We start from the raw sequence: 14,105 nt of genomic DNA on the forward strand, positions 1-14,105 counted from the left end.
CGACAATGACACAGACCAGCTGGTTCTGGGTTATGAGAGTTTGATTTCCACTGCTATATGGGAGATCCTCGCATTCGTTCTTGCAGTCTGGGTTGTCATAAAGCACTTCCGTGAGCTGCGCCAATCTCCGACAAGATCGACCATTGTAGACTGTTTTACGGTGTTAACTAAAAGTCACACATTTTACTTTGTAGCGTGAGTCAAATTGGTGGTTTGGATATTATTATCTTTCGCTGAAGTTCCGAATGTATTAGCTTTGCTGTTGTGGCTTGCTTCACCCTGGGCTCGCTGTCTACACATATCATGGTGTGTCAACCTGCGACTGAGCATCTGTGTCTGTCCGCTCATCATTATTTTTACAGTACTCAGCGTCTGTGGGAAGTGTCCTTTATACCGTTGTTCTCCAAATTGCCCAGGTGTTGCAGATGTTTGTGCTAGGACCACGTCTGATCCTCAGCATTCGCGAATATCACGCTAAGCTTGTGGCCAGGTCCGATGAGGGAACAGCCATGACGACCCTTTATTTCCAGTCTGGTGATGATGTGTTGACTTGCGGAGATGTTTAGCATAGGAAACGATCCCAATGATAAACCACGGCCGGTACTGTATTGCAGGGATTGTTGGAAATCAACCCGACAATATGGTACATGTAACATAGATTATTGCATTTTCGTTTGACTTAGACACTCGTTCAGTACGCCAGCGGAGTCACCATATCAAATAACTCCACCCACGATACTTCCGTTTTTTGCCTTTTCCCCAGTCTTTCGTTCTATTTCCAAGCGCCTGTCGTCTTTTAGGGGCATATAGATTTTATTAGTTTCGTCGTGGTATTTATTTGGAGTTTTTGTTCCGGAGTGATTTGGAGGATAGAAGGATAACCACTGTGTTGCGGTTGTTGCAGCTGGAACTACCAGATTCACAATTGCAATCCAGAGTCTAGAAACGGCTAAGCGCCTGCATAAATTTTGAAATGACTTTGTTCCCTCTTTCCTTTGCGCACTGCAGTGAACGCGCTGCAGGTCACTGCAGTTGGGGTGGATAGACTCGTCTGACTCACTCTCATGTAAGTCCAAATCGCCCTATTGAATCATCCCATTCATTTCCCAGTTCTTATTTAATTCATACCTGCAACACCCGTCTTCTCATGGGCCCTCATTTTCTATTCAGACCAATTCCTACCCGGGCCCCGCTCTGCACTCCATGTCATCCACCCCTAGGCCTCAACCCTCGAATTTGTCCTCTACAGCACAAACATAAGCGACATCTTGACCCATTTTACACATCCAATCCTCGACATCATCGCCTGACTCTCATATATGGCATTATCCACCACACATTCCTCTTCCTCTTCCTCTTCGTCCTCGCTTCCTTCCTCTAGCTCTTCTGCCCATCCACTCCGTGTGTTTGCCAAAACCTTTGGCTATCAAAAGTGCATAAATGTATTCGCTCAGATAGTTCTTCCTTGCGCAACAACCTGGTATGAAATCATCTATGGTCTCACCCTCAGCATGCGGCTCACCTGGATTTGCAGGCGGCCTAGGTTGCATCGATGTCCTCTTTGGCGGAGATGGTTACAAACGCACTTTTGCGAGCTCACCCCTCATATTTGGCGCTTTCCCTAGTTTGCACACTGCATGGGCCACCCTCGAAGCACTGTTCATCACCGCCTTGTGGCCCCAGCACACAAAATAGGCTTTGGCATATACCGCGGTCCTCTATTGGAGCACCACGATGCTGCTGGAGACGAGTATGAAAGACACGGTCTCGAATCGAGGAGGAGTGGAGTGAGCGCGGACAAGTTTACGAGCGATTGGGTGGTGAGTGATGATGAAAAAAACGCCTATTGCCTACCGATTGCCGAATCCTGGAATGGGGAGGAGAAGGCGTGGGCATACAGCTAGTATCGTAAGTCTCATCAGGGCTGATAAAAGAGCTGGAGAGCAGGGTTGGAGTCCGAACGCCGGTGTTGGGCTTGTATTCCGCCTGAAAGCAGGAGGTATTGCATTAGATGGATGATGTTCTTGCATATACCCGGATTTTGGTTGCTAGATCCACGTGCAACTCTACATTTGTGCTTACATAGTTCATGGTACACGATCTCGATTTCATTAACACGGTCCCATTCAGCATAAATTGCTAACACATGTAAGGAATGTTTCCGACAGTGGACGCTGGCACCCCTCTGGGCTTCGATAGACATTTGTTCCAGTGCAAGCTCAATTGCTAATAGATTGACCACTCCAACTTCATTTCGCAATACGTCAAAGAATGGTGTGCTCGTGTGTGCGTATCTTAAACGCCTAGAACGAGCTGAAGCTTCAAATGAATACATCGAATTTGCGTAGATACGCACCGGCGAATATGTGTCAAATGATTCACTGTACTGGGTGTGGTGTAATTCATGCTGTTTCGTTATCTGATGGCTCTTAAAGACAGAGAGGAACGCGCCAGTGTACAATATAGAACCAACGCGATCCCAATGTCCATATATACAAGGAAACTCATGGGATGCATTTGCATCTCCAACCCTTCAGTCACACTGAGATGATGCGAGTCGGGACAGCTGATACCACTGACAATGAACAAGTTAGTCCTGAGGCTCGATTCCTGATTGATGATACAAGTCAATAGTACTTACATAGAGGATTCAAAGTCAGGACCACTTCCCATTTTTGAGGCAGCACAGGGTTGTCGTGGCATGGATGTACGCGCTCGTTCAGACAGAATGGCAAGGCTGAGGAGGGTAAACGGACCGGTGGAGTAGGGGTCCCTAAGCAGAGGGTGAGAGTAGAGGAGAGTCTGGCGGTGTTTAGGCCAGAGTTAGCTGGAGAGAGTCGTCAAGAGGTAGCAGAAGCAGTAGTAGCCTCCAGGTCTTCGTTGTCAGTCGATAGCGAGTCTTCGGGCATAGCCCATTCCACCGGACTCCTACATGTTCAACATCAACGTCAATATGAAAGACCATCGATATAACAGACGGGTAGAGATACATACATCAGGGCTGATGAGAGAGCTGGGGAGGAGTTAAAGAGTGTAAAGTTCGTGTTCCCGCCTGAAACGCGATACACCGACGGTATATGTACTTTATTGATATCGATATCACATGACCGGGATTTCCAGATCGTTATTGTCGTGACACGTATTCGATAGAGCTGGTTCATCATGCGATGATCGATGGGTGTGATAGCTCTATGCCTCTGCAAGTCTTAGCTCCGGTTTGGGGCTCATTGGAACCTGGGTAATGAGCGAGATCCGATAGTAAGATATCTGATGAAAGTAGGGAATTTGAAGAATGCACCGGGACCTAGCTATAGGAGAAAACCAACGCAGTCCCAGTATCCATATAGATATGCCCTTGTTTGATGTCTGAGTCCGCGTGAACAGAAGAGCGCTGGTCACTGCACTGTGTCGCAGGAAGAATCCTGCAGAACTTGAACTCCAGGGGATCACAAGGAAAGAACCTTGAGTTCTAACGAATAAGCCCCCTCATATCCACGTATATGGTTCGCATTCAATAAAGACTCGACCACTATAGAGAACCGGTTTTGTTAGGCAGTAAAGGGTGGATGCTATGCATGACAAATTGAGTATTGAGGTTCAATACGAAGAACTTGTGCCTCACCAATGTTGATATTAATCTCGACTGCTGGCATCCGTCGTTCAACATTTTGCTGTGCATATGTATTCCTTGCAATGAGTAAGGAGGCCCCACCGGGCAGGGACTATTAGTGTGGGTCTCAGGGCTGCTCAGCTTGTCCTTCATGAAGCTTTACCATTTGTAGCTCCAAAAAGAACATGCCGAGCATCGCTGCTGGCGCTGCTCTGCTCCACCATAATGACCGGAATGAATGAGTGTTCAAAAGTCAGTTGGTCACTCAGCCAACTTGAACCTGCCAGAGAAACTGCCGGCCGATGTGTCGAGGGCCGAGAAGCATAAAGTTTGAGATGATTTTGTTCCCACAGGACTCTACTATGCGCTAGTTGCTGGAGTGAATAGGCTGGCTGGACAAGTCTTCATCCTCTGACACACTCATCAAGTTCCATGCACATAAATTCAACCTTGAAAGACTCGATATACATTCCTCTTCTAGCTTACTCTCATGCAAATCCCTCCATCCCCTCAAAACTAACCATACCCATCCTCCAACAATGGAAGAAGGTTGCTGTGGGCATGCTGTCCTGCGAGGAAGTCTACAATACATGCTGGAAGTCAATAGCTTTTTGTTACGACATATAGCTCGAACGATCAGGATGGGTTCCGCTTTCATTGGTAGTCTGATATGACGGAGATGAGTCAACCACCAATCTACGCAGCTTTATGTAGCCTTTCATCAATAATTTTTGTCTCTATCTTCATTTTCTCTGATGCCGACAAATCTGACCTTGTGTTCCAGTATTGCAGGAGCTGACCATATGCGTGTACAATCATTCTAAAATGCCGCGAATTGCACTCTATCCCAAAATTGTCGTCTACTATGTGCGATTCGAGGGGGACATTTCTGGTGCTCATCTTGAAGGACTTTTCTACTTATTGGTACACCTGACGAATATTGAGGGTCATACATAGTGTTGCTGTGGCTCCGGTTTATTATCGGTTACAGCCGTGGCGACAGCTATGTTTAACCGAGCTGGACACGTGACTTTGGCTTATGTAATATACAGCTCGGCCTAGCCAAAGTAGCCTGCAGTTTATGGCTGGTTAAGAGCTTCAAGCCAGCTCTGCACTTCAAATAAAATATGCTGCTCCTTTGTTCAACTAGCTCGAATTAATATGAGTATGTTCTGGAAGACATTTTGTAAGCACTTGTCCAGGGATCCAATGAGCTGCTCTCGCACATACAGTTTCGCAACCTCAAGAACAGATTTGAAGATGTGGAGGCAGCATGATGCAGAGTTTGAGTTACAAATAGGAGCAAAAGATGTAGAGGAGCAACAACACAGCAGCAAGAGGGCAAAATGATAAAGGTAAGTGGAAACTACATAGTGGTACACAATTGCGATAGTAATGAAGGAGGTTGAAAAAATGTCAGCCAAAGAGAGCAGGAACATCAGGAATACCATCACACTCATCTCCTGTGATGGCTTTGAGAAGGTCATCATACATGGAATCATGGCTGCTGTTGGTGGTACTTCTAGCAGACGACAAAGATTTGTCCTGGTGCATGTCATCTGACTCCAGTGAGCACTGTATTTGAGTATGATACTCCATTTCCTGTTCCGATGCCACCCAGCCCTTCATGAAGTTGAGTTGCTCTTTCTTCAGCATAAACTTGAGCATGTGTAAAATCTCCATCATAGCAGGGCTGAGGCGATTGCATTTTGTTGTACATGTCTCACTGCTCGATGAGAAAATATGTTCGCAGGGAACAGCAGAGGCTGTATCGGCAGATAATCCATCGCAAGACTGTAGATAGTGGGAAAAAGAGTTCTTGAGCTCTGGTCAATGTGTGATCAATAATGATTAGAAGTAGGTGACTAAATATAAAAAAACATACATTCCAAAATGTGAGTGGGTCGGTTCCTTGAGGGCTGATATGGGATGTACTGTATGCGTTGAATTCCTCCTCAATCGTTTGAACACCAAGGTTGTGATGTGGCAGCAAGTTGATATCAGGAATACCATAAATTTGTGCACCCAAGGTTGCAGTGTGTGGTTGGTGAGCAGGTAATTCTGCTGGTGGACATTGAGTAGAGTGAGCTCTGTTCTCCTGCAGCTGTAGGATACATTAGCAGGAAGACGCACTGTTTGAGTCAAGGTAGGCATACCAGCTGCATGATAGAGTCCCTGGCAGTATGAGCATGCTCTTCACTCCAGTGACCATCAATCCATGATAAATGCAAGCTAGGGTCAACAACTATACAAAATGTCATGAGATATCAAATTGTATCAAGAGTCAAGACCAAACTCACACATTGCAATTGTGTATGCATTCGTCTGGCTCATCTTGTGACCATACTTCTCTGCCCAGCTTAAGCCTACTGCAATCATAGGCGCACAGTGTGTGACGATCTGGGCCATCCCTCCCCACTGCTCCATCAAACGTTCTAAAGCAGTGACTGCGCCGCTCAGCATCAGGGTACTTTCACTAGACATTGATTGCTGGCAAGCATGGGACACCTGATATAGATTAGAGCACATCACGGGCTTCAGTGATATCAATGCAAACCTCTAAAATCACTTCAAGGTCTTGCAAGACCATCCACTCCATTGGACCCAACCTGAATTCAAATAAGCTAGTTTGAGTTGTGAGGTGGCAATCAATAGCCTGGGACACTGTGAGTTTGCAATGAATGACATGTGAGACAAAATATTACTGGGTGAAGTGTTTGGAGACAGTTGAGCATGACATATGTTGAATCCCATTGAGTAGGCTCGTCACATAGAAGCTTGATGACTGGAAGCTTTCCTCCTGGGAACAAATTTCCTTGGTTGCCAACCAAGATAGCATTCCAAAAGGCTTCGTGTCATTGTCCTGATGCACAAATCACACGCACAATTTTCTTACCCTGCTTGACAGGTTGAAGTTGCAGAGCTTGCAAATACTCCTCCCTTTTGATGGAAGTACTGCAAGCTTGCCACTCAGCAGGTGCTATTGCGAGATCCACAGAATGGCAGCTGTCCATGATGTGCTGAACACATATGTTGATGATGTGTGGGAAACACAGGATGTGGTGATCAACGGGATCAAACTTGATACCACACTCCAATAGCAGATGAGAAAGTTCAGCCATGCAAGTCTGATTATTTCCTGCATTATCTAAAGTAAAATGACCAATCTATACCAAGTCAGAAAATGTTACATGGTGCACATAATGACTGACCTTGTCTGTCACCGCTGCGCAATCCAGAAGCCCTAATATGACTGTGGCAAGTGACACCCTGTCATGAGAACCAGGAATATAGCTAAAGGCTATAAGGCTGGCCTTCAAAACAAGCTTTGATGCTTGTAGGACGATCCAGTGAGCTGTCAATGCAATGAATGGATGGTGGTTCAGGTCTGACCAGAGGTCAGTGGTGCACGATATCTTTCCTTCTGCATTCTGACAGAACAAATGAACAAATGATAATTGGTGAGATCAAACAGTGATACACTTATGGCCAGATCTTGTTTTAAAATATCAAAATATTGATACTGTGCTTCAACTATTAACTCACATAGTTTTGTGCGATGAGGAATGTCACACTCTCATAGGTCTTTCCATAGGAGTCAAAGTAAGTGTTGGAACTCAGGGCACTCCATTAAATTCATTGCCTAGAGACAATTATTAATAACAATTGTAGAGAATAAATAAGTACTCACTTGGTTGTCAGCTACAATGAACTTGACGAGTTGCCTGTGCATCTCCTCAATGGTGAAGTCTGGTATCTCGTCTGCTGGTGCCGACCTTCCTGTCCTAGTTTGTGAAACAAGACCACCACTGGGGGGGGAGCCAAACAACTTGAGAGACTTATCCAGGTTCTGATTAAGCTCTTGGCCTATCAGTGCGAGAGTCCACCCTATATCAAGAAGGTCATGAATTTCCTTCACCCCAACTTTCAGTTTGTGTTGCTCAAGGGCAGTTATATAAGCCTGCAGGTGAAATTTGAGCAGATGACTGTGAAGAGTGCCTGTGGTGGTTGACAAGCCATATTTAGCAACATTGTATGACGGATCTTCTTGCTGTATGTCCCTAGTGAAGGACATGAGAAAGAGCAACATAAAAGACTTAGAGATAGTACTCACACACAGGGTGTACATATGCGCTGCTCCGATGTTGTGTCTTTCGTGAAAAAATGGTGCACCTCCGATCCTAGCTGTTTTACTCAACGCCCTGTTGCCAAGGGATTGGATTGCATTGTATCAGCACCTGTGTGTGTTTGAAGTGGGCTGGGGCCTGTGCGGGCTGCTTCTACTGGGGTTAGTAGGCTGCCATCCTCCTCTTCATTAACATCAACAACAATGTCCAGATTGATGAACTTGCCATCATCTGCCACATCACTACGACCAGCCCTAGGAGCTGTACTCTCTTGACACCTTGTAGTAGGCCATCGAGTTCTGCAAGGGTTCTGGAGATTTGCAGTCACTGCAACACAAGGAGCAGCAGCGAGGGAGGTTGCAATGGGGGGAGCCACAGCAGCAGGGGATGAAGTCTGGGGTGTGTTTACTGGGGGAGCTACAGCAGCAGGAGATAAAGTCTGGGGTGTATTTATGGGGGAAGCTATGGCAGCAGGGGATGAAGCCTTGGGTGCATTTTGAGGACGTTGACGAGGTGGCATTGTCATGTTGGGAGTCTAATGAGGGATTTACTGTTCTATATATATTGTTGTTCTGCAAGCCCCAGAACATGTGAATGCGCACAGCACTGACTCACCTGATGGTAATGCAGCAGCCTGCAGGCATGAACAATAAGGCTGCCTACACATAATTGCGTCTCCTGCCAGCAGCCACCAGTTAGCAACATAATATGTGGCTAGAACCTTGAGGAGATTTTTCAACCCTAAAATGTTGTGCAGTTTTGATTGTATGAATTAGCTGCTAGGAGCCTGCTATATGAGAAAGACCATACCTGTGTCATGCTGCAGCCTGCATGCAATAGAAGATGGAGATTTCCGATCATTGAGCATTGTGCAATCATGAGAGTTGAAGGGACATGCTTACAAGTTACAAAGCCCAACATTGACATGAGGTTGCTTCATGCATCCGCAATTTGGAAAGCTTTTCTGTACTGCCTGTGGTGAGATATGAAAATGACAGCTTATATTGTCAGGGCAAACAACAAAAAGTGATCATGTGACTTTTAATAAACTCAGTACCTGTGGGCTGCAGGCTGTAGTATAGCATACAGCCCCTGTAGAGCCATGTTTTTGTTGTTCTCACCCCAATCCCTATGCAACATGATGATAAATGACATACATACACAAACTCAGATCTACATAAAACATTTGCTCAAGTCATGGGGACCAAAAGAGTGAAAGATTGAATGGTATAGTGCAAAACTAAATCTTTTTATGATGTGGTGTCTTGGCAGCAGTTACAGGCATGGGGCGACCATTGTGTGGGCGCAGACTTGAAGGCTTGAGTTAGCAAGTGTGTGAAGAATCAATGCAAAGTACTCACATATGACGAGTTGATCTGCAGAGAGGTGTTGTCTTCAGTCGACATGGAGTGTCCTCCTGGCCCACTGAGTGATCTTTGGGGGACATAGGGGGATGTGTGATGAGAGGATCAGGCTGACCAAAATCCAGCAGGCACATGACTGGTGCAGGTACTGTGGCACAAGCTTGGTGGAGCAATGATTGAAGATACTTGTAATCAGGATCTTCTGAGAATGCGAGATTGCACGAGTAAATGAGCATAGTTGTGATCTCAGAAGGAATGCCAAGGCATAAAACTTCAATGGTAGTGTCTACCTTGCATGCCAGTATGGAAGAGCTGGGGAGGTTCTCATGTTCAGTACTGAACCATGGAAGGGAACCATGTAAGAAATAAATCAACATGTATATGAGTGACTCCAGATCGTCATGACAACCAGGCACAACCCCCAGGTGATTATTGATTGACACAAATGCAGGAGTGCCAGTAAGATGTCCACCATGGCGAAATGGCATGTGGGCTTGGGTGGCAGTATTCCAGTACTCCTTGGTAATACCAAAATCAACAATAAAAACAGTTTGCTACAAATTGCCTCGACCAACAAGGGTATTTTGTAGTTTGATATCACCATGAACGTAGTTGTGTGAATGGATATGCTCCAGAGACGAGAGCTGGGAAATAAATTAGCATCTGCCAATGCCAGGACCCACCATAAACCAACTTACCAATTGGTCTCCAATATTCAGGACGGTATGAAGGGTGAATTTTCGATTTTGTGCAAGGAAGAGATCATGTAAAGATGGTCCAAGGAGGTCGAGGACAAGGGCATCAAATGTTGCCTCTCTACCAAACCACTCAACATGCAGGATCCCAGCTCCACCTTCAAGTTGCTTCAAAATGCAATATTCATGCTCCAAAGAAGATGAGTTGTTGACAAGAGGCTCGAGTTTGATGGCAAGATCATCATTGTTAATGATGTTTCATGCATGGTACACAACACCTAGTATGTGCATTGTGCACCCAATTTCAAAAAAAAACCATGTACAACAACATATTACTTACCATATGAGCCAGATCCTAGCATGTCTCCTACCCTAAATCTGCCATTGACTCGGGCAGGGACCTTGTTCATAGTACAGTAAGATATTAGAATTGCTAGACAGGAAAATGTCAGATTCCAACAGACGAGGTCGCATGCATGTTGGGGTCAAGTTGGCTGAAGCGAGTTTCATCCAGCTCAAGCCGGCTCAAGCTGCCTTTCACACATAATGGGCTTAAGGTTGGTTCACATGGCTGGCTGACGTGAACCGAACCAAAAAATTATGTGAGCCCGTCTATTACTAACCAAACTGCCGCATAACCAATAAAAGCCGAAGCCGAACCAGCCATAGCCGAGCCACCTCAGCACTAGTCATACACAAACTGAGTACAGTACCACACTTGCTTCGTCTCAACCCCTCCTCATTAACGATCCGTCAGGCGTCACCCAGTATATGCTAGTCATCGAACCATTCACACACACCAAATTTCGACCCTTACGCGTTGTTCATGACCTTGGGAACCCGACATCGGATAACGTAAGGTCTCTGATCAAAAAACAACAACACTGCAGTAATTGACAGGTAAGCAGTTCGCTATCTTGTATCAGGTGTCAGATGTGGGCGACCGGCGGAGAGATCCTTGTTGATATTAACACGCTGTGCACTGATGATTGGGAACATTGCCCATCCTTATCTCTGCTCTTGAGGCGCTGGTGTAATTTAAAAAAAAATCAATTCTCATGTTCTATGGAGAGTTGGACTCTAAGGAGGACAGTACTATCTAGTCTAGGCGACCCCCAGTGTCCCCGACGCATCTCTAGATCCGCAAATGACCTGGTGTGAGGCGTGTCTGCCGTTCTTGCCAGCCGTTTTAAACGCTTATGTGTACGAGACAACGAATATGGAAACACAGGTGTAGTTCATTTCTGTCTCCTTACATCATCGTCTCACGGAAGCAAGTAATATATTTGAACAGTACAATACATATCGCACTATTCTTGATGATCAGAGTGTGAAGAAAGAGCTCATGCTGTAGGCCTGCATCCTATCAACAACAGTGTGGTCGTATGATGAAGCTCCGCATGATCGATGCTGCTCATGCGACATCAAGCCAGACGAGAGCTAGCAGATAGAACACCTCCGACGGACTCCACCGAGAAGTTGTAAGTATTATCAATGTCCAGTTGGTAGACGCCCACTGTGCATTGGGCGTGCACATCGGCTATGTATAACCTTACTTTTGAAGGTGCTTTTTTTATCCAATCTTGATGGATTGCCCTCCTACGCATAGCCTTGCGAGAATCAAAGTGCAGTACGTTTCTACGTTATGATTGGATGGTGCAACAGAATAGTGATCAATATGCCTCGGTGCCTCGAAGACACTATTGACTCAGCTATTCCCAGCTGTCTGGATCTAGGTGCCTCTTGAAGTTGCCTGTCAGTCTGCTCTCTAACGGAGCCCTGGCGGCGGTTTGTCTATGTTAGGCTAATGATCCACTGACGAGACTGATGCAGAACTGCCGAACAGTATGAGATCTGGAACATCCCTTGCTGTACCAACTGATTTTCAGCGCCTTCAAATATTTCACGCGTTTCATTAAAATCTAATATCCCCCAATCATGCCCTTTGCTTCGATCGAGGGCTTCTGATCATGGAACTGCTTCCCCATTCTAACTGTTTCATCGACAATAGTTGCTGTGATCAATCAAGATTCTCGCCCAAGGAATCGATATCCAGACGCTATAAAAGTGCTGGATGGTGGTATGTCTGCACAAACTCCATACGCTCCATCCAGATATGACCGTAGTCTCAAATGATCTCACTCTGTTGCCGATTATCGTTAATGATGATGATTCCGGTTATTTTATGGGTTCGTAGAGAGCAAGTGGAATGAAGATGGTGATGTCTCACTATTATTGGCTGGTTTTGCAGTTGTATCTTCTGCCGCGGTGATATACGATTGGGGTGAGTGAAATAATACTTTCCGAGGGTATCATTAATATTTATATGGGATTCAAGCATTAACATTTGGACGAGAGGTAGGTTGATTTCATCCGCGCAGCTGTCTCACTCAGAATGTTTTAACAGTTCGAACTAGTTTTGGTAAGCAAGGTCCTATACCAGAAGCGAACTGGATAACAGTGCAGTTGACTTGGAACAGATGCAACGCTGGTCGTTCATGACCATTCTCTATGTTTGTGTAAGTTATGTCATGAATTCAATTGACATGTTGTATTGAGTCAGCTTCAACATATGCCAGGTGCGCTACATTGGAATACTATATTCTGTGTAAGTTTGCAAGGCTCACAAGTCGACACTGCACTGTACTGATAAGCCATATCTCACAATTAGGATCACCATACTATGTATGTATCTCCAGATACACCGCGCTTATTTATTCTCACTGACAGCATGTAGGGTATCTCCCAGTCTCCATAACAGACGTAGTAAGTGTTCTGCACCGATGCCTCCCATTCCTATTCAATTACTAACTGCATTCCCACACAGGAGTGAGTGATATTTTCAATCGCCTTTTTACATTGAACATAATGACTGCAACAGCTGTATGTTCATTTGAAGCATCGGGTCCATCAACACACATCAGTAACCTGAGTTTTCAGGCCTTATCGTTTACTTCATGTGGGCATGGACGCCTATTGTCGTCAATGCCATGCTGGGCGGTGAGCCCACCTGTGGTACCTTACTGATGCTGACTTGGCTGAAACATCATGCAAGTCATCATGACGATCCGGATATATGCCATGTATCAACACTCGAGAAAGATGCTCATTTTTCTCGTTGTAGTCTTGCTGTCTTCCACGATCACCTCCAGTGTTATCACGGTCATGGCAAACACCGGTATTTCAGTGGGTAAGCTTTAATCATCGAAACCCTCTAGCACATAAGACTCATGGACAGATAACAGAAGAATACATCCTTTTGGGCTACCATATGTGTGTTTACACAACTGACGCATACCAGATAAGTCTGGGTTACGAGAATGTGATGTCTATCGCTATATGGGAGATCCTTGCCTTTATTCTTGCAATCTGGATTGTCATAAAACACTTCCGTGAGCTGTGGCAATCTCCAACAGGATCGACCATCGGGGACTGTTTTACTGTGTTAACTAAAAGTCACACATTTTACTTTGTAGTGTGAGTTTGGTGGTTTAGATATTATTATTTTGCTTCGCTGAAGTTCCGCATGTGTTAGCTTTGCTGCTGTAGCTTGCCTCAGCCTAGGTTCAGCGTCTTCAGATATCATGGTGCGCCAACCTGCGACTAAGCATCTGTGTCTATCCGCTCATCACCACTCCTTCAGTACACATTGTCTGTGGGAAGTGCCCTTTATTCCGCTATTCTCCAAATTGCCAAGGTGTTGCAGATGTTTGTGCTTGGCCCGCGTCTGATCCTCAGCATTCGCGAATATCACGCTAAGCTCGTGAGCAGGTCCGACGAGGGAACAGGCATGACGTCTATGTCTTTCCAGGCTGGTGGTGATGCGTCGACTGGTGGAGACGTTTAGCACAGGAAACGATCCAAATGATCAATCACGGTACTGTACTACATGGGCATATAGATTTTATCAGTCTCATTGTGGTATTTCTTTAGGAGTTTCGTCGTGATATTTATCTAGTATTCCGGAGTGAATTGGACAACAGAATTAGGCCTAGGAAAACCACATTGCTGCCAGACAAGAAACCACCCGATTCACAATTGAAACGGTTAAGCGCTTGCATGAAATTTGAAATGATTTTGCTCCTCTTCCTTTCGAATTCACCATGCTGCGACCTTTGCGCGAGTACTGCAGTGTGGATTAACTCGTCTCAATCTCATGCAAGTCCATCCATACGGTACCAATCCTATATATACGCAAAGCTAGTCATTGAACCATTCACGCACATCAAATCTCGATCCTTACACGTTGCTCGTGACCTTGGGGACCCAATATTGGATGGCGCAAGGTTTCTGATGAAAAAAAACCAAT

The 14,105-nt window shown here is 45.4% G+C and overlaps 3 protein-coding genes across 3 annotated transcripts; 1 reads left to right on the top strand and 2 right to left on the bottom strand.

The window, feature by feature from the left end:
* Window positions 1-1,243: 1,243 nt before the first annotated feature.
* Window positions 1,244-2,091, bottom strand: BJ212DRAFT_1295828 (uncharacterized protein; the record flags this gene model as incomplete). The annotated part of the gene is made up of 5 exons (XM_041332362.1): window positions 1,244-1,423; window positions 1,523-1,539; window positions 1,601-1,718; window positions 1,855-1,986; window positions 2,083-2,091. 5 exons carry the CDS (start codon window positions 2,089-2,091, stop codon window positions 1,244-1,246), a joined length of 456 nt encoding a protein of 151 aa, XP_041198443.1.
* Window positions 2,092-7,940: 5,849 nt separating this feature from the next.
* BJ212DRAFT_1295829 (uncharacterized protein) lies at window positions 7,941-8,331 on the top strand (the record flags this gene model as incomplete). The annotated part of the gene is made up of 2 exons (XM_041332363.1): window positions 7,941-8,000; window positions 8,026-8,331. 2 exons carry the CDS (start codon window positions 7,941-7,943, stop codon window positions 8,329-8,331), a joined length of 366 nt encoding a protein of 121 aa, XP_041198444.1.
* Window positions 8,332-8,977: 646 nt separating this feature from the next.
* Window positions 8,978-10,206, bottom strand: BJ212DRAFT_1444438 (kinase-like domain-containing protein; the record flags this gene model as incomplete). Its single annotated transcript, XM_041337960.1, has 6 exons — window positions 8,978-9,055; window positions 9,251-9,655; window positions 9,677-9,745; window positions 9,800-10,015; window positions 10,070-10,074; window positions 10,137-10,206. 6 exons carry the CDS (start codon window positions 10,204-10,206, stop codon window positions 8,978-8,980), a joined length of 843 nt encoding a protein of 280 aa, XP_041198445.1.
* Between the last annotated feature and the right edge of the window lie 3,899 nt (window positions 10,207-14,105).

The sequence above is a fragment of the Suillus subaureus genome (assembly GCF_016647635.1).
Source record: "Suillus subaureus strain MN1 chromosome Unknown BJ212scaffold_3, whole genome shotgun sequence".
In the NCBI taxonomy this organism is placed as follows: domain Eukaryota; kingdom Fungi; phylum Basidiomycota; class Agaricomycetes; order Boletales; family Suillaceae; genus Suillus; species Suillus subaureus.